Genomic DNA, 27,912 nt, shown 5'->3' on the forward strand with positions numbered 1-27,912 from the left:
AATCGCTTATTGCCTGCGCCCCCCTTCCCTCCTATCGGGGAACAGAATAAAAGCCTGTGTTGCCGGGACTCGGGCCCTCCGCGCGTGCCGGCAGCGCCCCGCAGCCGCGGCCCTGTAACTTTAAACCTGGCCTGAGGTCATCGTTTTCGCGCTGGCCAAACAGAGGCAGGGGGCGGTCCTAGGGAGCCCCGAACTGGGACCACCTTACCGCGCGGGCTGTCCCCGCCCTCGCCCTCGTCGGGAGAGATAAATGCCGACTCTGATCCGAAAGTTCCCAACTGCAAAGTTTGCTCCTCCGGCTGACGCTGCGGGCGAAGGAACTCGGGGACCCCTCCCGCGCTGGGACTTCTGCTCCCCGCATTTTCCAGCCCCCAGTCTCTCGCTCCATCAAGCGAGGGCCTCTGGCTGTTTCATAATCTACCCCCAGCACAGAAACGAGCTGCTCGGCCCCGCAAAGAACAAGTCAACTAAGAAAATGTGGAAGGTGCCAGTTCTCTTCTTCGTTTTGGGACGCGCATCGCTCTGGGTCCTGGCAGATGGTAAGACCCAGCAGGCGGGGCTCCCTGCAGCTGCTGGTGGGGACGAGCGAGCTGGGACTTGCGGGAATGCCCGGGCCTGATATTTGAGGTTGCCCGGGAGAGCAGAGGGGAGCTGGCAGTGTATGTGTGCGCACGAGTCCGGAGGACCCGGGAGAACGAGAGACAGCGGCTTTGCTGGTGCCAGGTCGCAGAGGAAGAGCTGAGCGGGGTGCCAGGAGGAGATCCCGAATCCACAGGCAGCAGGTGTGGAGCAGAGGGGGTCTCCCTCGGTGGCGGCCCACCCCCTGACGGCTCCTGAGAGATAGAGTGGAAGGGTAGCCGCCAGGAGCCTTCCACTGGCGGCGCTGGGCTTTCCTACAGGGCTGTGTATCGGAGGACCGCCCATGGCCTCAGAAGAAACTGACCCCAAGGAATCGGGAGGGACAGGGGCTGGGGGTGGAATTCCCCTGTGCTGCGACTGTCTCCCTCTGGGGGGCTGTCAGGTCTTATACCCTGTAGGAGGGTACGCTGGACACACCCAGGACCCTACCAGCGGAAACCCATTGGAAGAGGCCTCCGTTATCCTCTGTAGAGAGGATAGTGTGTGTCGAAAGGACTGAAGGGGAGGGTCCTGAGTGCGTGGAGGCCTATCTCGAACATTTAGGTTTAAGTTCCTTCGGGGCCATGTGTCAAACTTGGCCAAGAGCGCCAATGACTGAGTGTTGGTGACTCCCTAGACCTTCACTCCGCTGGATCTGTTGATGGGAGCTCTGCCTGCCATCATCTCCTCCCCTTTTCCTCTTTCTCTTACATCTTCTTCTCATCTTGCCTCTTCCTGGCTCAGTGTGCTGTGTTTCTGGCATCCATGCACATTGGTCAGTGTTTACTTTTTCTTGGGTTTTTATTTTTCATCCATTTCCACAGTAGAGTATAAGCTCCCGTGGACACAGCTATGTCTTCGCCTTGATCCCGAGGGCCAAACAATATCTGGTACCACGGTAGTTTCTCACTGAATAGTGGCCCAAGGCGTTGTAAGCTAACTTGTGATCTTTGGAGTTGGAGGTTGAGGAAATGAAACTCTTTTTCATTTTCCAAATTGAGGATGGAGGTAAGCCTGGTGCCAGAAGAATCCTGCTTGAAGGGAGGGGTTTGAGGGAGGACGCCACACAAAGACAATTATACCCAGCCCTAGGGAAGTGATATACGGTCTGTTACTCTCTGCCGGGCCCGTCTGCTTCGGGGAAACTGAGCTGCTCTCTTTGCAGGGCTGGGAGCTATTCGTGGCAGTCCTATCTTTGGAACTTCTCTCTCCAGGGTGATATACATGGCTCTGCGTTTCAGTTACATTTCCTTTTTGGCAAGACAGTGTGCAAATGACAACATTTTGTGCTCAGCGGGGCCAGGTGTGGGAGGCCCCCAAACTGAGCTGCATCCCAGCTCTGCCCAGGAAAGACGGCCGCTGGGCGGCATCCTCTGTTTTCTCCCAGGGAAGGATTAGCCGTAATTATCTTAAAGACAGTCCCGAATATCAAAGGTACTCCTAAAAAGAAGTGGTAAACCTTGTCTGAAAAAAACCAGCCACCCCTAGTACTAGCAACTCGATTGCTAAAGACAGAAGCGTCCCGGGACCCCTCCCCGGGGGCTGTGTGTCAATGCAGAGTTGCTGGGTTGCTGGCGAGGATTTGAGGCCCAGAAGGAGGTTTTGTCTGAGCATAATGAGTGAGGCAACTTGAATATGGATGAATAACTTCTTTGAGCTGAGCCATTGTGGGCTCTTGTTGGGGAGCTGGGCTGGGGGTAATTATGGTGATGAATTTTATTATCCTTGTCATAGAAGTCTACTCCCCACTGGGCTTCCCTCATCTAGTGTTATAATCTGGTTCAGTTGTATAATCTGGTCCCACGTGTTGTCTCTTGGGATGTTAGTGGATTCAAAGGAGCTCTGCTGTCCACACATCTGGCATTTTCCTCCTTTGTCAGGCCCTACCCTCACTCTGAACTTTCATCCAAAACACGTACACGGGCCTCTTCATGAGGTCGTTTGTTTTGTGAAATTCTGAGGGCTGCTGCTTGCTGAAAACCCACATGTGCTTTTCCGGGACCAGTCCGCTCAGGATTAATCATGCGGTGAACAAATTTCCCTAAAACTCTTGCCAGTTTCGGATGCTCGGAAACCTTCACGAGTTGCTAAGAGTTTTTGTTGCACTTAAAGCATCTCAGGTCTGTTAGAGCCTTCGTGAGGGAGGCCGTCCATTCCTCTGGCGTATGAGATCCCAGATAACATTTAATATAGAAAAGCACATTTTTAAAAAGTATCCAAGCATAAGAAGGCTAAGTTGGGACACGGCAAATAGGGAGGAACCCAGGCTGAGCAGAGGGACACAGCCCCTTCTCGTTCCTCTGGCCTCCATAATGAGAGGCGGGTGAGTAACTCTATACCGAGAATTACAGAGACCCCAAACCTTGGAGTGACTGGATGGTGTGGCCAAGTAGGAAGGACACCACCTCTCTCCCTTTCCCATCCCCCACCATGTGCTAGGAATGTCACAGTTCCCTCATTTAATCATCACAAGGCCTTGAATTATACATTATTATCTTCAGAATATGCCAGAACTGGGATTCAAAAAATGGGCCTAACTCCAAACCTCAGGCTTCTTTTTGCTACATTACACACTGAAAAAAAAGGAGAAGGCTGAACTTGAAATTAAAGGTTAACCTTGCTTTAAACTCCTTAAACGTGAAAACAAAAATTTTTAAGGTATAAAAAGTTCTTTACATTTAATACTTACCATAATACTCCTTTAAACATGAAGATGTCACAGTACCTTAAAATAGGATTCATTAGGTCATTCCCCAAATAGTAATTCATCATCTCCTGAAGTGCTGGATTTGAACTCTAAGCACTTTCGGGGGAGGCGCACCTAGCGAAAAGCATGCACTTCAGTCCTCACCAGCAAAATGACGAACGTGTGCTTTAAATTCCACGGGCTTATCTGAATATTTGTCATATTTCTGGCTTCTAAGAGCAGGCATGCCAGGTTGCCACTTGTGGAAATATTACAGGGGAGGATGTAGAGAGAGAAAAGGCTCACATACTTGGCAGTACCCTTTTGAAACTCACTTGAGAAAAGCTAAATCAGATCCTGTAAGGCTCTCCAAGGAACCTGCCATTCCTTGGATATTCCAAAGAAATATCCAGTGAGAGTGTTTTGCTGGAAGAGAATCAAATGATTGGGGGGAACGGGTGGGTTACTGAGATAAGTCTTAGGATTCCCGTGGGGTGGGTAGGAGATAAAAGCACCTTTTGACTGGAGTTCTGAATCTTTCCCTACTGATGTCTTAAAACTTTTTGGGAAAGGAAAGTGATCAGGCATTTTATCTGAGGGCTCTGAGATGGAGCCGGGTTAGGGAACAACTGGAATTCTGCCAACTTTCTCCAAGGCAGGAAAATGAGGTGTTTCCTTCCCTCTGTCTCACCCCAGTGCCCACCAACCAGCCTGCTCATGGCGGCTGGTCCATGGCAAGCATTCCCTTGAACTTCAACAGGTAGGGATGGTTGGGTTCTCCCGCCTTTTCGTCTGGCCGAGTGTCTTTGCCTCGGGAATTGCTCAGAGGAGATGGGTTTAATTCTTTGAGGGGAATCGAGCTAAGTTCAGAGGGAAATTTGCAGACCTGCCCACCTCATTCACCTAGTTGTCTGAGGAGCTGCAAACTGAAATTGTCAGGGCAACAGGGAGAAAAAACACCCCAAAAACAACAAACCTACCAATAGGATAATCACCTTTCCGGAGGAAGGTGTGCTCTCGACCTCTGTCCAGAGGGTCAGGGCTTCCAGGGCTCCAGGCAGTAGAGAGAGGTCACTGAGGTCCCTCCCCCGGAGTGGGGGAGGTAATCGTTGTCATTGTTACATTTGTAGCAGGCAGGGGAATGACAGTTATATGGAATATAGGTGGGAAGTAGGGAAGGGCCACTAGAAGATGCGTCAACATATTACTGATGAGAACGAAGTATTTCCTGTAATTCATCACGCTGTCTCCATCTGGGTGAGTACAGTTAATACAAGCAAAGCTGTGATCCAGTGAATGGTATCCTGCCCAGAGGAGAAGGGAGTCTGTTTGCCTAGAATCTAGACAGGGAGGGGAAAGGAATAAGGACTAGATGACGTGAGATCTGCCTTACCCAAGGAATGCATTTATTTAACAAATATTTACTTACTAACTTCTTTGTGAGTTAGGCAAGGCAAACGTTATCCTTGCTAACAGCTAGTATGCAAGATGTCTTATCTGGTGGCTGTAGGGCTCCTGTGAATTAGGGATCCCTGTTCTTTCACAGTCTGGAAATGTATTCCACCCAATTGCTTCACCCCAGACTTTGTTCTATCTGCACCAGACAGCATTTCAGGTATTTCACTCTTGAGAAGGGCACGCCTTGAATAGCAAATATGGGTAGAAAGCATTGGGAAACTATTTCCCATTCTAAATAAGCTATTTGACTTCCTACCCTCTTATGAGCTTGGCTAGGGTGAAACAGTTTCATCTGAGCTAGATCACCCTATAATAAGATTAAATTTCTGAATCTGTAAAACGAAAGGAACTAGATTCTGCATGGGTGGTATTCGTAGCAGCAACTGTATAATAACAGCTAACAGTTACTGAGTGCTTAGTGTCGAGCACCTTCCAAGCCCTATTGCATTTAATCCACACAACAGACCTACAAGGTAGGAACTATTTGTATTTTACAGATGGGTAAAGAGGCTCAGAGAGCTTCAGTCACTTACACACAGACACAGAGCTAGAAAATAGCAATGGTGAGACTTCACTTCAGGCAGCTCAACCCCAGAGCCCACACCCCTAAACATTCAGCACAACAGCCAGCTATGCTTAGGCTTGTGGCCGCCAAGGACACTCAGAGATGTCAGCAGGTTGATTTCAAGTAACTTTTACAGCAGTAAGTCCACTTGTTATTTGTTGGATACATAATTCAGATTGAAGAACTAGACTGACGTTGGGGTACCTAACTAAAGGACATAACCCCTGTTCCCTTAAACATTTATAGAGCACACATATTATTAGGAACTTTAAGAGTTAGAACGGAATCATACAGTGGGGCTGCAGCTCACGCAGAGAGGCAAGGCAGATGTGTGTGTGGTGTATACAGACAAGGCAACACAAAAGTCATGTGCTGCGTGGCACACAACATTACCTGCTGCTAGTCTGGAGATGAGATTCTTGTGGGCTTCAGGAGCTGCAAAAACCCTTGTGGGGAAGATGGGACTTGATCTTGGCTGTGAAAAATGGTGGAGTTGGTTGGGCAGGGTGGCAGGGAAGGGCAATCCTGGCAAGAAAGACTGCTTGGAAAAATGTGTGGAAATTAGAACAACCTGGAGTTTGTGTGGGAAGAGGTGTGGGCAGGCACCCAGGGCTGGGAAAAGCCATGAAGGCTGGCTGGAGTCGTGGGTGTCATGGAGTCATGAGTTGGGGAGGGCTGGAAATCAGGGAGAAGGCTGAGTCCGTGTTGAGTGGGAGGTAGACCTTTTTCTGTAGGCAATAGGCAAATGGGAGCAGATCGGGTCATGAATAGTGATTGCCAGAAGAAAACTTAATGACAAGGACACCATATGGGATTGAATCTAGTTTATGGGACTAGTCTTGGGGGAGGGGGAGAGTCAGGAGATAAAGAGACTAAGCGTGGTTACAGAAGAAGGGGGAATGAGACCAGATTTGGGGGAATAAGAGCCAGCAAGACTTGTAGCTCAGTATCTCCAGATTTCTTCTTATTCTTTCCACATTTTCTGATGTCTTCTTATTCACCTCTTACACCACTCATCACTGCTTTAAAATGTTTTATTGATATGTAATTCTCATGGCATAAAATTACCCCTCTACGTTAAACAATCCAGTGGTTTTAGTATATTCAGAGAGTTGTACAACCATCGCCACTGTCACTATTAGAATATTTTCATCACCCCCTCCTCCAAAGCCCCACACCATTAGCAGCTGCTCCCATGTCCCCCTCCCTCACCCCCTAGCAACCACTAATCTGCCTTCTGTCTTTATGGGTTTGCCCATTTTAGGTATTTCATATAAATGTCATCATACAATATGTGGTCTTTTGTGTCTGGCTTTCACTTAGCATGGTGTTTTCGAGGTTCATCCACGTTGTAGCACGAGTCCGAATTTTATTCCTTTTTATGGCAGAATAATATTCTATGATATGGCTGTACTGCATTTTGTTTAGCCATTCACCCATTGATGGACATTTGGGTTGTTTCCATTTTGGGGCTACTCTGAATAATGCTGCTATGAACATTCATGTGCAAGTCTTTGTGTGGACATATGTTTTCATTTCTCTCAAGTATGTCCCTAGGAGTAGAATTGCCAGGTCTTATGGTAACTCTATGTTTAACTTTTTGAGGAACTGCCAAAGTGTTTTCCAAAGCAGCTGCACCATTTTACATTCCTCCAACAATGCAGAAAGGTTCCAATTTCTCCACATCCTTGCCAACACTTGTTATTTTCCATTTGGTTGAGTGGTTTTTTTTTTTTTAAATTGTAGCCATCCTGGTGTGTGTGGAGTGGTATCTCATTATAATTTTGATTTGCATTCCCCTAATGACCAATGACGTTGCACTTCTTTTCATGTGTTTAAAGGCCATTTACGTATCTTCTTCGGAGAAATATCTGTCTCTTTTGTTCATTTTAAAATTGGGTTGTCATTTTTTATTGTTGAATTCTGTGTGTATCCTGGATACTAGACCTTTATCAGACGTATGAATTGCAAATATTCCTCCCATTCTGTGAGCTGGCTTTTCAATCTCTTGATAGCATCCACTGAAGCACAATTTTTTTTTTAATTTTGACGATGTCTGATTTCTCTGTTTTTTTCTTTTGTTGCCTGTACTGTTGGTGCCTTGTCTAGGAAGCCGTTGCCTAATCCAAGGTCACAAATATTTACTCTTATGTTTTCTTCCAACAGCTGTATAGTTTTAACTCTTACGCTGACGTCATTGATCATTTGAAATTAATTTTTAATGAATTAATCATGGTGTGAAATAGAGGTCCAACGCCATTCTTTTGCATGAAGATATCTAGTGGTCTCAGCGCCATTTTGTTGAAAAGACAGTTCTCTCCACTGAATTATCTTGGTACCCTTGTCAAAATCAATTGCCCATAAAAGTGTGGGTTTATTTCTGGACTCTCAGTTCTATTGCATTGATCTATACATCTCTCCTTATGCTGGTACCACATGGTTTTGATTACTGTAGTTTTGTAGTAAGTTCTGAAATTGGGAAGTGTGAGTCCTTCTCTTTGTTCTTTTCCAAGATCACTTTGGCTATTCTTATCACTGTATTTTAATTATTTGTGTACATCTCTTGCTCTTTAGAGAAGAGAGCAGGACCCGTCTTATTCAGCGCTTAAAAGAACATATGGGGGGCTTCCCTGGGGGCTCAGTGGTTGCGAGTCCGCCTGCCAATGCAGGGGACACGGGTTCGTGCCCCGGTCCGGGAAGATCCCACATGCCGCGGAGCGGCTGGGCCTGTGAGCCATGGCCGCTGAGCCTGCGCGTCCGGAGCCTGTGCTCCACAACAGGAAAGGCCACAACAGTGAGAGGCCTGCGTACCGCAAAAAAAAAAAAAAAAAAAAAACATATGGTTGGTACGTGGTAAGCATCTGGCAGGAGGAAGAGGGAAGAAACACAGTGGCCCAATCCGTTTGGCAGGAATGACAAGAAGGCAGGTGATAGAAATCAGATTGGAGGGATGAGAGATTAGGAACCAATGTGATGAGAAGGAACAGGAGGTTATGCATTGTCTTATAGATGCAGTGAGTTTGAGGTACAAGTAAGACATCCAATCTGATGTATGTGATGGGTACCTGGGGAGATCGCAACTAAAATGGCATCAGAAATAAGCCCTGGACACAAAGTTTGCTGCCTGAATTCCCCGTTCATGGGAACAAGGGAGAAGGATGGCAAGGAGGCTCAGAAGAAACAGGCTCAGGCTCAAGGCCAAGGACAGATAGTGGAAACACAGCTACATACTGTACATTCCTGTAGGGCCCCATCCTCCTGGGCTCACAGCTGGACTGTCTGTGGAGGATGTCTGTGCATGGGTGGAGGGTGAGGTCAGAGCCGAAGGGGCTTCTCTTTTCACTGTTGCAAAATCAGGGCCTGCTCAGCTGACAGCCCTGCGTGAATCACAAGCTCAGTTTCCGAGCAGATGGTGAGTGTTTCCCAAACACCCGATCATCCCATTGAGATGCTGTGCTCCAGGCCAGCGCTTCTAAAGCCCGCTTTAGTTGTTTGGTTATTCAGGTACTAAGCGGTCCACCCTAGGAGGTGGCCTCTTGATGCAGGACTGCGGCCCCTGCTGGGTTCCAGAAAAGTTATTACAGAGGTGTTGTTTCCAGTCCACAAAACTGTGGACTCATTTCCTCTTTTTACTGAGAACATTCCACTCTTGGTCAAGAGAGAAACCTCTCCCCAGGTTGAGTAATCTTGGTTGAGGTTGTAACCAACAGCCTCGAGTTTTGGCATTTGAAGGGTCCTGAGCCCTCTTTGAGTTTGGGGTGAGTGGGTAAGTTGATTCATTCTCCTGAGTCCTGAAAAGTATAAATATTCATTCATTCAGTTATCAGAGACTGCTAGCGGCTGGGCCATAGACTTACAGCAGAAAGGAACGCTGCCCTCAAGAAGTTTGATAAATTGATAAATGCTTAGTAGGGAGAAAGTCGTGAATGCGGTGTTATCAAGCCCTACACTAATTTAGAGGAGATTACTTTCTCCTGGCACCTCGGGAGGGTGCGAGGGGGCTCTGAAGAAAGAGGTGTTTTCCCTGGGCCGTGAAAAAGACAGTGATGGAGATGAGTGGGGGAGGAGAATGAGTGGGAGCTGTGGAAAAGTAACCAATACACATAAAGGCTGTGTAACGGAGTGGTTAGAGCTGGGGATTTCTTTGGAGTCTGACAGATCTTGATGTGTAAGCCCTGCATCACCCCTTGCTGGCTACATGGGTAGATTACTCTCAGCTCCACCATCCTCATTTACAAAATGAGGATGATGTCAGTCTGCAAGGCTTTTGTGAAGATCCAAAGAGAGTGCTTGGCACAAACGTTGTGCACATTCTCCTATAAACTAGTCGCCGTTATTAAAATACCTACCGCGTGGATGGTCGTGGAGATGGATGGCGAAGATTTGTGAAGGGTACACACTAGATCCCAATTCCTTTTCCCCCATCGAAGGGAAGAGAATGGATGTGGTTGGGAGACCTGTCTTATGGACTGCGTGTCCTGCACCTTCCACCTGCCAGTGAGTGGTGTGAGTCCTTGCTTCTGAAATGAAACAGGAGTCCCCAGCCATCTCTGGCCCCTCTCCTTTCTTTATTGCCATGTTCAGCAGCAGAGACTTTCAGAACGCTGCCTCCAGCTTTGGGAGGTGACCCAGAGGGGTCAAAGAAAAATGCCCCTTGGAGCATTGAGCATAACCTCCCCTTCTCTGAAGCCAGGGGATGTTCGCTGCTCCAAGTCTTAATGGGTAGCATTTCTTCTGATTCCTCTAGAGGAACTAGTGACACTTGTCTGATCTCTGCAGGCTTGACACGTTTCTCTTGATTTTTTCTGGGAGAGGCACACATCCCCGATGCCGACAGCGGGCAGTCTCGGCCTCATCCTGCAGGGACTGACAGGACCGGATGCAATGAGTGGACAGGCTGCTGCTCATTAAAAATCAAACGGCAGAGCAGCAAAGTCCATCCTCATAGGGGAAGTGTCCTGTTTTCAGCTCTGCTGTCTCTTTCATCAGGGGAAGACATTTAACAATTCTTGGGTGAAGCAGGGTGGACGGTGGTAGGAATATTATAAGGAAAGGGAGGACTCAAAAGAAATCTACTTGGCTGTAAGTGTACTCATTCAGTCAGTCACTCAGCAAACATCTGCTAAATACTTAACCATGGTGCCAGGCGTGGGGAATATGGGACTCTGTGGGCTGGAGGCTGTACTGTACTGCCTGGAGGAAAATTAAGAGCACGTGTGTTCCTGTGGGGTACTGAGTGGTGTGGCCAGACTTCTAGGAGTTGCCTAGATTCTCCACGGCCAAACTGTGATCCCGTAAGCAATTTACCAGGATCCTTGGAAGGGGTGGATGTAGGTGGGGAAGCCCACAGGCCACATCAGTGATTGTACTGACCACAACCCAGGGTCTGCCAGGAGTTGAGGGTCTGGGTCGGCAAATGGCTTTCGATATTCCACAGAAAGGCTTCTGTACAAGTGAGGATGTGGGCCAGCCTATGGGACCAGAGGGGTCACTCGAAAGATGTGGTAAATAAAAGCAAAGCCCGAACACCTTTCTTCCGGCTGCAGAAACCCACGAAAGGAGTACCATCATCAGCTAAATTGGGGATGTCTTGAATGGAGATGAAAGGCTGTACAAAGATCTGACTATCTCGGTGATCACAGTGGGTGGTCTGCAGAATGTCGGAAAATGTTGGAGGTTGACACCCCTCTGCAGTTTGGGGTGTGTTTATTTTCAGGCTTCTGAGCACAGTTTTGAGACATGGAAAAAAATAATGTCTAAAAGCCAGTGTCTGGGCAAAGAAACAGAAGCAGGCATTTTTGGTTTTGTTTTCTAAGTAGATGTTTTGACCTCCTTCTAAAAGCATTACATTCTCCCAAATTTAATTGGGATTATTTGTTTGTCAGTTATCTTACAGTTTCTCCTACAGGGAAAATTCAGAACTTCCTAGGATGTTGCAAGAAAAGAAAAAGAGCATTCTACTTCTCGACGGCCACAAAAATCATTCCAAGGCCGTGCAGTCATCCATCTTCAAAGGGTTATTTGTGCATTTAGATGCCGGAGCAGCTCAAGATGCTAGAAAATCCAGACAGCATGAAAGGTGCCTTAATCTACTGGCTAACACCACCGGTTTTCTTTGAAACCCTGGGGGTAACTCAGCTTGACTTCTTTTAAAATCAACTTTCCCACTTTAATCTCCAGCTGTTGGATTCTGAAGCTTCAGGTCAGCAGAAAGAGGACCACAGGGAACTTCTTCCTTATGTGGAGCTGGAGATGGGGCAGAGGCTCTTTACCTAAACTTATGTAGGAGGCTTCTGTGGCTGTCCTGATAAAACAAGGTGAAATCCGGTAAAGAACTCAGCATCATATGGGAACATCCTTCTCTTTTCAGTTCACCGATTCATACTCTAAATGTTGTTATCAGGACTTCCCTGGTGGTCCAATGGTTAGGACTGTGCCTTCTAATGCCGGGGGTGAGGGTTCGATCCCTGGTCGGGGAGCAAAGATCCTGCATGCCTCACGGCCAAAAAACCAAAACAAACCCCAAAACCCATAAAATAGAAGCAAGGGCTTCCCTGGTGGCGCAGTGGTTGGGAGTCCGCCTGCCGATGCAGGGGACGCGGGTTCGTGCCCCGGTCCGGGAAGATCCCACATGCTGCGGAGCGGCTGGGCCCGTGAGCCATGGCTGCTGAGCCTGCGCGTCCGGAGCCTGTGCTCCGCAACGGGAGAGGCCACAACAGTGAGAGGCCCGCGTACCACCAAAAAAAAAAAAAAAAAGCAAAATTGTAGCAAATTCAATAAAAGACTTAAAAAAAATAAAATAAATGTTGTTATCCACAGAGCTGCAGCAAATGGTAAAATGAAGTCTCGCCGCTGAGGTTTCATATTTATTTCTGATTGTTGGGGTAATGACTTCAGATGCTTTCCAGCCATTACCTGTCCAGTTCTTTCCCTTCCCACTGCTCTGTCCTGGTGCAAACACCACCCACTTCTGCCTGGACAACAGTCTAAGTGATCTCTCAGCTTCCGTCTGACGCCGGCACCATACCCAACACCCACATCTATTCCATGGCACTAAGAGTGGTTCCTGGGACTGGGGTTATGTCCTGCCCCCACTCAGATCATCTCCTGGCTTCCTTTCTACTCCAGTTGAAATCAAGACCCCTTCCTTACAGAGTTCCACCAGACTGGCCCTCCACACCTCCCGGGTCTCATTTTCTTACCATCCAGCCACACTGATCACCCTGTTTCTGGAGTGTGTGGTGCTCCAAGCTCATTCTGGGCTTCAGGGTTAGTTAGACCAGCTCTTCACCTACCTGGAGATCACTCAGTCATTCAACAAATACGTACTGAGTGCCTCCCCTGTGCCAGTATCATAGGCAATGGGGACATTGAGGTGAAACAGCCTTTACTGAGCTTATGTTCTAGTGGGACAGTCGATCAGTGAATATACAAATATTCACTAATATTAGTGTGTGGGGAGGGGGGTTCTGATCTCCATGGGTGGTCAGGAAGGCCTACGGAGAAAGTACCCTGTGAGCAGGGATCTGAAGGGGGGGCGGGGTGCAGGAGCTCTATCTTGAGATTTTCGCTCTTTGTCTGCTTGTTGTGAGCACCCGTACTCCACCACAACGGTACCCAAATCCACGAGAGTGGAGACCTCACCTGGCTCACGCCTCTGTCTCCAGTGCCCAGAATGGGGCCCAGCATATAGTAGGTGTGCAGTAAATATTCAAGGAGATAGAGGTGAACCTCGGGAAAGCTCCAGTCTCCATCGTTGCTGCTGTCTTTGTTTGTAGAAGCAAGAGAACCTCTGCTCTGAGCAATACAGCCTTTGTAAGGCAGAGCACACCTGACCTCTAACCTGCCACTGCTGGGTGCCTAGTCCGAGAAGGGGACTCATTTGAGGAAATAGAGGTTGTAGTCACTAAATAACTTGATTGGGGGATTCTAACGGATGGGATTTCATAAGAGGAGGTGAGATGCCCAAGGAAGCAACTGCTTCCGACAACCAGGATTATAATTTTTTTTTTTTATGAAGACATTGGATACTGTAATTCAATTTATTTGGGTGCATAATTTACATTTTTCATTGTTAATGTAATCTTATGTTAATCTTCTTTTAACATCTTTATTGGAGTATAATTGCTTTACAATGGTGTGTTAGTTTCTGCTTTATAACAAAGTGAATCAGCTATATGCATACATTATCCCCATATCCCCTCCCTCTTGCGTCTCCCTCCCACCCTCCCTATCCCACCCCTCTTAGGTGGTCACAAAGCACCGAGCTGATCTCCCTGTGCTATGCGGCTGCTTCCCACTAGCTATCTGTTTTACATTTGGTAGTGTATATATGTCCATGCCACTCTCTCACTTCGTCCCAGCTTACCCTTCCCCCTCCCTGTGTCCTCAAGTCCATCCTCTACGTCTGCGTCTTTATTCCTGTCCTGCCCCTAGGTTCTTCAGAACCTTTTTTTTTTTTTTAGATTCCATATATATGTGTTAGCGTACGGTATTTGTTTTTCTCTTTCTGACTTACTTCACTCTGTATGACAGACTCTAGGTCCGTCCACCTCACTGCAAATGACCCAATTTCGTTCCTTTTTATGGCTGAGTAATATTCCATTGTATATATGTGCCGCGTCTTCTTTACAGGATTATAATTTAAGGGAGGATGAGGGTGGGGGTGAAGAGGAAGGATGACAGAACCCAGGACGGGTGGGCATTTTCCAGGCAACAGCTGCCATAGAGTCACCAAAGGGTCTTGGGGGCCAATGAGCAGGTAAAACACTTGGCTTTGCATCCATCACTGACCAGGCCGACTTGGCAAATCGTTTAACTTCTGACCTTGTTAAAGAAAGTTTTTCTGGCACTCGTTCAAGCAGCTGCAAAACTTTATTCAAGACTATTGCCGTAGGGGAGAGAGATGGGGCTCAACTTCAAATACAGTAAGGACAGCTGGGGATTTGTAGCCAAGGAGCAGAGTGAGGGACAGTGGATAGAAAACTATGAAGAAGAGACCTCAAGGGCAGGGGGCTTCTTGCTAAACTGGCCTAACAGGATTCTTGCTAAAGGCAGTCCAGGGACTTAGACATCAAAGGTGGGAGATGGGGAACTTGATCACATATCAAGGGGTCGAGAGATTGTCTCTAACCTGAACTTAGCAGGGTGCTTGCTGAAACTGGACTCTGCAATGATGGACACGGAAGCCCAAGGCCATGGTCTCATTGAGAAGCGGGCTCAGAGGAGCCTCACTAAGGTTTGGTCAAGGAGGGCCTCTGTCAACCTCACCTTCCTCATCTGATCAATGGGGACAAAAATGCCCAATGCAACCCACCCTGTGATATAAAGTCAGCCTGAAGACGTCACGTAAACCCTGCATTGCTGAACAAATGGGAGAGAGGGTGTGTTGTAATGCTGCGCCTCCTGCCCTCAGCAGAACCTATGACTCAGAAAGACCTCAGTGCACTTCTGTTCGAGTGTGGCACCCTCTCCTTGTGCTTGCTCTCTGCACCCTGTTTTATTCTAACTACATCCCTGGCACAGAATAGCTCAGTGGCGGTCAGCTGATGTGAAGAGGAAGAGGGAGATGGTGGCGAGGGGAACACAGCTTTAGGAATCAGTTCTGGAAAGAGTCTGCAGACAGAGGGCGGAATGCAGGGGGCATGGGGGCAGATGGCAGTGCCCAGGTCGTTTAGGCTGGTCCTTGTGCTAAAGGTTTCTCCCAATACCCTGACACAGTATTTGGAAGAAACCATTTGTCTCAATGAGAGCTAGTTTTGAAGCAGAGAGGAAAAGAGGAGTTATTGCAATGACAGTTTAATCCTTGGGGGAAAATCACATTTATATTCCCATTTTACATCACACTTTGAGATGAACACAAGACAAATAGAAAGAACCTTAAGGAAAATATAGATGAATATTTACATAATCTTGAGGAAGGGTTGGTAAGTGTGACATCAGAGGGACAAAACAAGTTTAATAAGTTAGACTAGTGAGGGACCTTGCCACTCACAGAGAGACATGCCAATTAGTAAAAAAAAAAAAAAGATTGTAGCATCTATTCCAAAGAATACATTCTTAAGGCATAAAGAGCACTTAAAAATTATAAAAAAAGGTGAATACCATAAGAGAAAAATGGTCACAAGAGAAGACACTCCTATCGGCCAGCAAACAGATGGAACAACTCACCAGCACAAATCAGAGAAGTGTAAATAAAACCACAAAACTGAAAACACTTACACAAAGGCTTTTAATCAAGAATTTGGGACTGTTGCAAGGCAATCACAGTAAGAGTGTGATTTAATATTCCATCCAAATTCTAAAATATTTTAAAAGAAATGCCATCCCATAAATGTATGGAAACTAGAATAATTTCTTCGGAGCTATTAGACTTTAATGCTAAGATAAAAATGATTCATAATTAACACTTTTATCCCAATAAGCATCTCTTCAGTGCTCATTTGTTCTCAAACTTAGAAACCTTAGGATCAAATCAAATTATCACATCATCTTCTTAGAGGTAGTACCTTTTTAAAGAATAACACATACACACAAATTCCAAAGCAAATGGATGCCTTACAGCTGTATTTGGAAACTTCCATTGGTTCTGACCAGCAGGCTGGAGGAGGCTGGGTGTGGCAGGAAAAAGGTGTTCATGTGAGCATAAGGGAACACCGCTCCAGAACACACTCTGTTATTGTAGGTTCATCGCTGCACTTATATAAACAGTTGTGCGTGTTGCCTGTGCACACACGTGTCTTAGGAAGAAAAAAAGGATTGGGGAGCAAAGGCATCAATACATGATTTGAATTTCACCATTCAAGAGAAAAGGATGTCAAATGCTGGCTGGAAACTCAGCAGCTGGGCTCGTAGGAACCCTTCACCCAGGAAAGCCTTCAGCTGAAATAATGAGAGAGAGAATTGAGCATCTCTTGTTAAAGATCAACTTTCCCATGGAGCAAAAAGAACTCCAGGGCAGTGAGACAAAAGAAATGCCTCTTAATCATGAGTGTCATTCATAAAATGTCCTTTGTCTATTCAGAGCAATTTTAGTCCTTGGGTCTGTGGGCCAAGAGTAGAAAAGAAGAAGGAATTTTTATCAAGTTACGCTTTCAATGAACTGAACATTCTATGAAAGAATTCAAACTAACTTCATTCAGTACTTAATTTGTTTAAAGCAAGGGTGGTTTTATTTTGCTTTTTAAAGTTAGAGGATGCCATATAGTAAGTGATTTTGCTGAACACTCCAGAAAACATTTTTTAAGTGGATGGTCTGTTAACTGAGTTCAAACCAGGAGTGGAAGAAAAGAAAATAGGATGCTTAGTTTTTTAATGAAGACTGCTTGCCTAGCAAAGGGATATTCCCCCTTGAGCTTGATAACTACATTCAACATTTGGGACTTCCCTGGTGGCACAGTGGTTAAGAATCCACCTGCCAATACGTGGGACACGGGTTCGAGCCTTGGTCCGGGAAGATCCCACATGCCACGGAGCAACTAAACCCGTATGCCACAACTACTGAGCCCATGAGCCACAACTACTGAGCCTGTGAGCCACAACTACTGAGCCCGTGAGCCACAACTACTGAGCCTGCGAGCCACAACTACTGAAGCCCATGCACCACAACTACTGAGCCCGCGTGCCACAGCTACTGCAGCCCACGCACCTAGAGCTCGTGCTCCACAACAAGAGAAGCCACCACCCCCCACAACTAGAGAAAGCCCGAGCGCAGCAAAGAAGACCCAACGCAGCCAAAACAAAAAAAAAATACATTCAACATTTGCTGAGATCGTGGTCATAAATCCTTAGCAGGAGCCCCCAGCAACCAGCCAAAAAGGGAGGCGACCCCTTTGCAGGCACTGAGGTATTCAGTTATTGCTAACTAGGGAAAGCCTTTCCCCCCACCCCAGATGAAAAATAAATGCATATGCTCGGGAGCCTCATCCAGAACGTCGATTGGCAACACTGGATTAGGACCCTCAGTGCAAAAAGAAGGCTCACGGAACAAGAGAATTTACTCTAGAGGTTTCCTTCCTCTCTGCATAGCAAAAAAGCTGTGATCAGATATTTATTAGCTGTGACTTTGGGTGAGCCATCTAAGCATGGGAAGAATAAGGAATCTTAAGGCAAGGGCCAGATTGCTCACTTAGGCACTGTCTAGATATGAACATCTGCCCTTCAGTTAAGCACATAAGTCCCCAAGCACCCCCTCGCTCTTGCTCCTGGGCTGTGTGCTCACTTATTTTGCAACTGCAGTTAGTCATGGAATTTCTTCCAGAGCCACTCGAGTCTGGAGAGGGAACCCATGACCAATGAGTCAGATTTGCTTTAACTTGTGAAAAGGGTTATTTGATGAGTTGAGATGGTGCTCCTACTAGGTCAGGATTAGCTCCGATCATTGCGGTAGAGGGTGAAAAGGCCACTTCTAGTTCTCTCCCGAGTCCTGGAATTCAACCTGCAATCTCACCCCACCCATCCCCTCCTCCTCTGGAAACCTTTCTCATCGGCACACAGGGTCATTCATCTAGTGCTAATGCAGAAAAGCCAGAATCAGGGGCTGTGAGGTCTCTCTTTAGTACAGCTCTGGGTGCACTAGAAGGTTCTATTGGTTATCTCGGCATCCTTAAGTACATTACTGATCTCCCCTGCAGGCGATAACCCCAACCGTAAAGGAAGAGGTTGAACTCTGTGTCGTCTGTGAGGTCTGTGGTCAGAGGCAGTGATTCTAGTCATTCAAGCAGACAGCAATCTCAAAACTAAATGGACAGTGAGACTGATTTTAAAAAGAAGGAGGCCCTGCTTTTGGACATTCTGATTCAGTAGGTGGGTTAGAGCCTGCTAATTAGCATTTTTAGAAATCTTTCCATGTTATTCTTCTAGGTCTAAATGATATTCTATTGACCCAAATGCATTAATTCATTGTATGAAATGGCACCAGGAAGAATCAGGTTCATTATTGAAAAGGCAAAGTGTACACTCCCCATCCAGCATACCTCAGTGGGATACCAGGGAGGGGCTGCCTGCTTCACCTTTTTATATGCCCATCTTCCTTTCTTTTACAATGGAGATAACCAGGCAGTTGTATGTATGTAGAATGGTTTGTGTTAAGCCAGAATGACAAGCCCCTTAAAAAGAAAAAATACCCAAAAGAAATGAAAAGAAAATAATCTGACTGAAGCTGGCCAGTTAGGTCTGCCCACATGATTTCCACGTTGAGGTCTGACTCAGTCTTTCCTTTTCAGCCAGCACGGTCCGGCCAGAAGATGACGTGACTACAGGTGTGGAAAATAGCAAGGCGACCCTGGGTATGGGAGATCACAAGGTGACCCCAAGTGCCGGTGGAGAGCCCCATAAGTCTGCTGGCTTGACAGCTCTGGTGAGTGAGCACATGCAGGGATATTTATTATATGTATGTGATCACATGCAAGGTTATTTATTATATGTATGTGATCACATGCAGGGATATTTATTATATGTATGTGATCACATGCAAGGTTATTTATTATATGTATGTGATCACATGCAGGGATATTTATTATATGTATGTGATCACATGCAGGGATATTTATTATATGTATGTGATCACATGCAGGGATATTTATTATATGTATGTGATCACATGCAAGGTTACTTATATGTATGTGATCACATGCAAGTTTATTTATTATATGTATGTGATCACATGCAGGGATATTTATAGGTATGTGATCACATGCGGGGATATTTATATGTATGTGATCACATGCAAGGTTACTTATTATATGTATGTGATCACATGCAGGGATATTTATTATATGTATGTGATCACATGCAGGGATATTTATTATATGTATGTGATCACATGCAGGGATATTTATTATATGTATGTGATCACATGCAGGGATATTTATTATATGTATGTGATCACATGCAAGGTTACTTATTATATATATGTGATCACATGCAGGGATATTTATTATATGTATGTAATCACATGTAATGATATTTTGTGACTGACTTATTTCAGCATGCTTGAACATAATGTCCCCAGTGTTCATCCATATGGTAGCATGTGTAAGAATTTTTTTCCTTTTGAGGTTGAATAATATTCCATTGTATGTACCACATTTTCTTCATCTGTTTGGATTGCTTCTAACTCTTGGCTATTGTGAATAGTGCTGCTATGAACATGGCTGTGCAAATATCTCTTCCAGACCCTGCTTTTAATTCTTTTGGGTGTACACCCAGAAGTGGGATTGCTGGATCATATGGTAGTTCTATTTTTAATTTTTCTAAGAACCTCCATTCTATTTTCCATAGTGATTGCAACCGTTCTACCAACAGTGCACAGTGGTTCCAGTTTCTCCACATCCTTGCCAACGTGTTATTTTCTGTTCTTTTGATAGTAGCCATCCTAACAGGTGTGAGGCAATAATCTCATTGTGGTTTTGATTTGCTTTTCTCTGATGATTAGTGATATTAAGCATCTTTTGTATGTTTTTTGGCCCTTGCGTATCATATTTGGAGATTTGTCTACTCAAGTCCTTTTGCCCAGGGAACTCCCTGGTGGTCCAGTGGTTAGGAGTCTGTGTTTCCGCTGCAGGGGGCATGGGTTTGATCCCTGGTCAGGGAACTTAGATCCTGCATGCTGTGCGGCACAGCCAAAAAAAAAAAAAAGACTGGAAGTCAAGTCCTTTTGCCCATTTTTTTAAGTCAAGTTATTTGATTTTTTTGTCATTGAGTTGTAGGAGTTCTATATACTTTAATCAGATATTAAAGTATATGATTTGCAAATATTTTCTCCCATTCCATAGGTTGCCTTTTCCCTCTGGTTGATTGTGTCCTTTGATGCACAAAATTTTAAGTTTGATGGAGTCCCATTGGTCTATGTTTGCTTTTGTTGCCTGTGCTCTCCAGCATATTTGTTGAATGCTACCTTGGCATGAACTTTGGAGTCAGCAGAACCATTTCCGAGTTCTTGTTCTGTTGCTTGTTAGGTCTGTGAGCTTGGGCATATTATCCGATCTCTCTAAGCCTGATTCATACTATAGGGCTAATAATAGAATTTACTTAGGGGTTTTTGTGGTGTATATGAGAAGGTATTTAGAGGGCCTGGCAAATAATAAGCTCTTAGTAAAGGCTAACTATCACTCTAATTGGGGAAGGAAGGGCATTAAAAATAATACAACATCGTATGTGCCAAATAAATGTTACAGGGGAAGAGTGCCATTCAAGTTCAAGGAAGAGAAAGAATTAATGCCTCGTGCCCCAGTGTTTTCTGACGAGTTTAGACCTTAGGAAGTCAGCGTGCTAAACATTTAGCATTTACTTCAGGATTTTACTCCTATCCCCATTCTTGTTGTTTCTTTATGTTTGTTTTCTTGTTTCCACTTTAAATTCAGGTCATCATATAGCTTATACATTTATGCCACCTTAAATCCATTTCTGTTATAAGGCAGAGTATAAAGCATTAGGTTTTATTTCTGTTTTGCCTCATTTACATCTCCAACAGATGCCGACAAGAGCCAAGAGCATAACAGAGGATCACAAAGAGGACCGGCCAACTGCGGAAAGCACAGCCCACTCCCAAGGACAAAGCCAGAGCACCACAACCCCGAATGTGGCAACTCGTCCGGCCCCGGGTAAGAAAACCAGACACCCCAGTAGGGGTTGATCTTCTTTTGCATAATCAGTGTATTCCGGAAAATCCAGGAATGAATATAATAATCAATGGGGCACATATTGGAATGCAAGCCCTAAGTTTGAACCAAGCTTTCTGTGAAATATGAATTTCAGAATGTTTATTTATTGGTTTGCTGACCACAGCTTTCTAACCTTATATGACAACCAGTGATAATGCCTCCACAGGGGCAAGTTAGGTAGCTACGGGTGTCGTATTGCTGACCCTCACCTGATATCATGCCACACTAAGAGCTTTGTGTTGACACCCAAAAGCGTAAAACGTAAGCCAACCTGTGTAAATCTTAGTAGATTCTAGGCTAACGTTTACCACCTTACACTGAGTTCACGTCTGTACACAATGAAGCAAGAATCTACTCTAAACCAGTCTTACCGGGATTTGGGGTTGTGCTTGTGATTCACAGTTGGTACCTGCAGCAAAGTGAATGGGACCCCATGAGGTGAAACTCTTTAGGGCAACTTTGAGTCTTTGTCATTATTATGAGGTTTAGACCATCACTAATGAGCATGAGGAAAGATCATTGCCATTACAACTTAGCAGGAGGGAAAGAGCCTCCTATTTCCAGAACTTTCTTAAGAGAAATTCAGTTGTTTGGGATATTTTTAAACTATACCTTATTTTGTAGTAGATAGGAGTGGAAGAGAAAAGGAACTAATCCTCTGATAACTGCAATGAAAGCTTGCTAACTCAAGCAATTTTCTATAATCATTTTATATAGTTAGGTGTTTTCATCTTTAAATGAAAGCAAACATAAGGACCTTCCCTAAAGCCGTGGTTCCCGAAACCAGTTGCACAGCTGAACACCTAGAAAGTTATTCCTTACTGTTTAATATGCATTTCCAGACCCAATCGCCAATCTGGTTTTAAAAACTCTGTAGCACTTCTGAAGATTTTTTGAATGCGTTATATTTGTACACCCATGTTCACAGCAGCAGTAGACACAGTAGATAAAACGTGGAGGCAGCCCCATTATCCATGGACAGATGACTGGATAAACAGAAATGTGTCATATACATACAATGGAGTATTATTCAGCCTTTAAAAGGAAGAAAATTCTCACACATGCTACAACATGGATGAACCTCGAGGGCTAAATGGAATAAGCCAGTCACCAAAAGACAAACACTGTGTGATTCCACTTAGATGAGACACATAGAGTAGTCAAAATCATAGAGACAGAAAGTAGAATGGTTGTTGCCAGGGCTGTGGGGGAGGAGGGAGTGGGGAATCGGTACAGTGTCAGTTTTGCAAGATGAAAAGGAGTTCTGGGGCTTCCCTGGTGGCGCAGTGGTTGAGAGTCCGCCTGCCGATGCAGGGGACGCAGCTTCGTACCCCGGCCCGGGAGGATCCCGCATGCCGCGGAGCGGCTGGGCCCGTGAGCCACGGCCGCTGAGCCTGCGCGTCTGGAGCCTGTTGCTCCGCAACGGGAGAGGCCACAACAGTGAGAGGCCCGCGTACCGCAAAAAAAAAAAGAAAAGAAAAGAAAGAGAAAAGGAGTTCTGGAGATGGATGGTGGTGATGTTTGCACAACAGTGTGAATGTACTTAATACCATCAAACAGTACGCTGAAAAATGGTGAAGATAGTAAAGTTTATGTTGTGTATTTTACCACAAAGATAAAAAAAGTTTTATAACATGCTTTGAAAATAAAGCCTACGGTTACTCCAAGATGCTAAAGAAATGGTTAACATTAAACACCAGAGAGAACCAAATAGGGCTAAGCGAGGAAAGAAACGTCAATATATTGATAATTGGTCATTGGAAAGCATTTCAAAATTTTGGAGAAGCATTGATCATTTGTAACAAGAGTTCACAGCTAATGAGCAGCAGAAAATGGAGCATTACAAGTTGACTAGTTTTTATAGCATACCAGGAGATTTCTCCTATTCCTTAAAAATAAAAATTCTCGATTAACTGGAAAATACGGTTGCTCTCTTGTCCTGTCCCCTACCCCACCCTTTCACAAAAACTGTGATTATAGCACATTCCCACTGCATGTATCAGTGTTCCAAGAAATGTTCACATGTGAGTTACAATGTATTTATAAACAATTGGTTTTTCAAGAGGTCATCTTATTAGGGCAGCAGATGTCTTTCCCATGAAACGCCCAAGGCTGACGATGTTCGTATGTATGACACACTTGCATGATCACAGTCAGTATAACTGGGAGGGAGCTAAGGAGTACAGACTAGTAAACTCTAATTTAGTAATGAATCTTCCACAAACTTTATTTTCGGTAATGTATTTTCTGACAAATGATGTCATTGATGGTGATAACGTTATGTTATGTTATGAGCCCAGTATGCAGCATGTTAAGACATGATAAGCAAAAGACATGACCTGTCTCTACTGGTAGTTGGCAGCCAGGTATAACATTTAGGGAGTTGATTGGATGACACCTTTGTCCTGGGCAGGCTTCAAAACCAGCCATCTCCCAGTCTCCCAACTGGGTTGGCGCGATCAGCTTGAGCTCCACATAAGTGCTGTAGAGCTGTGAGTTCAGCTCATGCAGGGAGAGCTGGGTTCAAGGACCCATACCCTGGGGCCATCTTGAAAAGATGTCTTCTTTTTGAAGATGGATTTGGTACAGAGTGGATGACTTCTTTCCAACTCAACCGTTAGAAAAAGAAAGCATCGTATAGCTGATGGTTGGCTGGTGTCACCTTTGATTAGGAAAGCTATTGGATATCTGTGGTATTTTGCAAATTGTGAACTAAGTTTCTAGGGAAGGGCCTGATTGCATCACTTCTCTCCATTGTCTCATTATATCAAGGCCTCTTGACTTCTTCATAAACACCTACCACCCAGAGGAGTGAAGGACTCAGTATACAAAGAAGTTGATGGGAGAAACAAAACAAAAGGCCTTTATTTTTTAATAGAAATTGTGTAAAATTACCTGAAAGAAACTCACAGTTTTATTAGTTGCAGGAAGGTATTCATAATTAAACAACTTCACATCCTTGGTAAATGAGAATATTCACATTGTAACTATTGGATTAAGTTTAGCTGCAGATAGAAATCCTACAATAATAGTGCCATAAATACAAAGGGTATATTCTCATTAAAATCATGTGCCCTGTAAGATCTGGATTTTGCTAGGAAACTGATATCATGAGGCAAATCACAGTCTTCACCACAACTTCCAAAACATTTTGCTCTCAGAATGATGTTTCTTCAAAATAGACCTCATCACAATGGGTGAGTTTTCCATATGGTCTTGACATTGGACCAAGAATCAAGGGGCTTAGATTCTTTTGTTACCCTAACTTCTGAAATCTTTGACTATTTATTTAAGATCTCTATGGGTCCGTTTCCTTGACACTGTTCTCTACAGTGGGTGAGAAAAAAAGTAACCTCCACAAAAGAACTACAGACCCATAGGTGTGAAGAAGCATTCGTAAATTCAATAATAATAGTTTTGAAACAAGATCACGTCAGAGCTTGCTTAAAACTCCCCTGATCCAATTTACTGAAGAAATTATCCTCTTTGCTTGTGCTTTGTTCATCTTCTGCCAATTGTTAAATTATAGTTACTAAATCCTAATAATTCTATATCATTACATCTCTCTCTTTATAGGGAAAACAGATGGAGAAAAACCAACAGTTAAGAAAGGTGGGTTCGATGTTGGTACCAAAATATTCTTATGTTTTAAAAAAGGTCTCTTTGAACTTAATCTTTGTGATGAATTACATTCTTTCCCGGATTCTAGTCAATGGGAGCAGAATACGAGCCTTCTGAGAATAGGTTTCAAACCTCTTTTAAGAGAGAAAAGCCTGTATTTGAAAATAAGCAAACTGCAAATGAGTCTATTCACTTAATGACAGCTATGGAAAACGGTGTCATATCACAATTTATCATTCCTAAGAATGAAAATACGGGCTAATTTAGTAGCTGTGTGTACACGAACGCCACCCAGTAATTAACAGTGAAGCCACCTAGTAGGAGTGGTATGCTTGAGAGATCTTGAGACCCAGGAAACTTTCCATTCATAATATGAGATTAGAATAACCCAACATTTCTCCCTTCCTAAGTCAACTCCCACTGAATACAGGAGAAACAACATAGAACATCATTTGTTATCTACAGTGGGCCAGTGGCATTGCTTATTGCTGGGTATTGTTTATCTGGGGCTTATGCTTTCTTTTTCTTCTCAATCAGGTGGCTTGTCAACAATGACCCTGACTGGAATCATAGTTGGGGTCTTACTAGCCATTGGATTCATTGGTGGAATCATCACTGTGTTTGTTCGGAAAATGTCAGGAAGGTACTCGTAAGTAAATATCTTAGGCCCGTGTGATAGGTAAATGAGGGCAGCCATTTCCAACCTTTGAACTAATAGAAACCTCCAAATAATAGAAACCTCCAAATAAACCTTCTGAACCTTCGTGTTCAGAAGCCGCCGACCTCTGTAAGCACTACCTCTGAAGCTTCCCCAGAAGAACATGTGTCTACTTGGGGCCTCATAAATTCCCAGGAAAGTGCCAGAGATGGCTCTTTAGTTGACTTCCATTGAGATCTCACCAGATTTGACCTCTTGTCTTAATTTTCCAACTAAGTGAACTTGAACGAAAACCCATCTGTTGGGAAGATAATATGATTGGGTGGGGAAGGATAAATGCTATACAACTGGGGGGTCGAGGGATACAATTAGCAATACAGTTGCAGAGTTATGTGTCTGGAAATGCCCGGGAATCTGACCCTGGGTGTGAGGACCAGGCCTGGAGGAGGGATGAGCAGGGAGAGAAGAGCCCCATAATCCAGAACTGGAAGACGTAGACAAAGGACAATAGGAACAATGACTTACGGGATTACCAGTCACAGTGCCAGTAAAAGAAGTGACCGTCACCTTTCTCTTTGTTTTCACAGGCCCTAAAGAGCTTAAGAATTGTGCCCTCCTGCCAGTATGCTTTTAAAAAAGAGAGTTTCCGACTTCCCCCTCATGCCTGATCGTGTGGAGAAGATGACCTGTGGAAATGCTTCACCACTCCACTCAAAATCCACAGTGATTCCTCCACTTGCCAAAAGTAATGGAAGGAAAGAGTATTCATAAGACTTGCTTCTCTGAGCATTTGTCTTTTGAAAAAAAAATCGTTTTAATATAAATTTTGTATAAGATGATTTAAAATGCATAGAAAACGGAGCAAAGCTATGTCATCTGATGTGTAACTAAGGTAGACAATATAATTCAATCGATGTTAGAAACTGAAATCATGTCTTTGTTCTGATTGTTCTCTCTTGTTGTTAAAACGCAAAGGAATTTGGAAATATTTATACCAACGACGTCCTTGGGTGTAAAGCTATGTCAGTAAGTGGCATAAGCATTTTGCAGTTTCTGATCTGTTGAAATGTATGCGTTCCAGTCTAATTGGGTCTGTTTTTAAAGCCCGATTTGGTGTGAATAATCAAGTAGAAAATCTAAACTTGCATAATATGTAATGAGCAACCGCCTTTCACTGGTCTGGGTAAATCATTGCAAAGGTATCTATTTTAGATCATAAACAGAAGTCTGTACTTCGGGGAAGGCATGTTGTGTCTCACAACAAGGGCACCGACAGGGTCGCAGTGTGCTCGGCTGCCTGCTGCAATGATGACTTTATGACACAAAGGTTTGCTTCTACCTGTCCCCTTCCACTTCCCTCAGATGATGGGGATCCAGAGCTAAAGGGGTGACCTTCTCTCTTCCCCATGACACAAGTCCTCCAGATTGGCTACTTTGCTCTGGAATATGAGGATCTCAGCCCTGGATGCCGAGGAGGCTGCTGAAGGCCCAGTGGTGCCAGAGGCTCAGGTGTTCCAGGAACCAAGAACCACAGTGATCCCCAACCCCTGTGTGTGCCTTTGAGAACGAGAACCTGCCAGTTTCCTAACATTTACTTTCTGCCTCGGAAGAAAGATATGGGAATACTGATTTTTAAAAAGCAGCGGGATTTAGAGACTCTATTTTTAAATGAAAGATATTTCTGGTCTTCCTGAGATCCCACATACTTCTGTGGGGTCACGATGGACAGTTCTGTCTTGGCACCATCCAACTCAGGACATTTCTCCCTGTAGGTGAACTGAATTCTTTCTCCTACACAAAAAATGTTTGTACTGAGCAGACACTGTATCACATTTGTGGTTGTACAGTTCTGATAGCCTCTAAACTCGTACGGGTTCATAAAACAGGAAAAAGTAAAACTATCAGTCTACTTTGGCATGGCCTGTTCCTCTATCTTTTGCAGGAATGTGTGGATGTAATTTTAAACAGTGTGCTCTAGTGTCGCTCAAGTCCAGCTGGTCCACCAGCCCAGGTTCCATATTTGAACATCAACTGATGGGGAGAAGGGTCTTCAGAAGAACTTTACGAAATCTCTTAAATATCCCCTGTATCATCACTCAGATTCCTGAACAGGAGTTGGGAATAATGTTCGTTTCATCTTTCCTATCCTCTCTTTTTTTCTCTCACTGTGAAAAATAATAGTCAACCCCAAGTCATACACATCACCTGCTGGGACAGGACTGTGGGTTTCTTGGTCACATCTGTGTTGGTGCTCAATGCAGTGTAGACATGTTTTGAAATAAAACAGATGATTGCATATAACGATGTGTCAGACCTTTGACTGGGAATCTTGATCAAGTCTGGATCACCCCTGAGAACATCTCCATATAAAATTACATGTTATATAAACATTCGCCTCTTGGCTAGATTGGGAGTGAATTATAAATGGGTATAGGAAGTACACCCATGGGAAAGAAATGTAACTATACATTTCACCCAGAGCTCTGCCAAAGTGGGGAGGTTAAGGTCAAGTGGAGGAATCGGAGAAGTGGCACCTTGGCACTACTTTTGTTCTCTATGGTCACAAAGGGTTAACACAGGGCTTCCCTGGTGGCGCAGTGGTTGAGAGTCCACCTGCCGATGCAGGGGACACGGGTTCGTGTCC

General features: G+C 44.7%; 1 protein-coding gene across 3 annotated transcripts; it reads left to right on the forward strand.

The window, feature by feature from the left end:
* On the forward strand, positions 1-27,569 carry PDPN (podoplanin). Of its 3 annotated transcripts, none has more exons than XM_079938721.1 (6): positions 1-539; positions 18,551-18,684; positions 20,800-20,929; positions 24,566-24,601; positions 25,148-25,263; positions 25,856-27,569. In XM_079938721.1, exons 1-5 carry the CDS (start codon positions 251-253, stop codon positions 25,261-25,263), a joined length of 705 nt encoding a protein of 234 aa, XP_079794847.1. In that variant the 5' UTR covers positions 1-250; the 3' UTR covers positions 25,856-27,569. The 3 variants fall into 3 exon arrangements, with proteins under 3 accessions (XP_079794847.1, XP_079794846.1, XP_079794848.1); XM_079938720.1 differs by having other exon boundaries at positions 4-539; positions 25,148-25,259; XM_079938722.1 differs by having other exon boundaries at positions 7-539; positions 25,148-25,253.
* The last annotated feature ends 343 nt before the right edge of the window (positions 27,570-27,912 follow it).

This window comes from Stenella coeruleoalba (assembly GCF_951394435.1).
Source record: "Stenella coeruleoalba genome assembly, chromosome: 1".
NCBI classification, from domain to species: domain Eukaryota; kingdom Metazoa; phylum Chordata; class Mammalia; order Artiodactyla; family Delphinidae; genus Stenella; species Stenella coeruleoalba.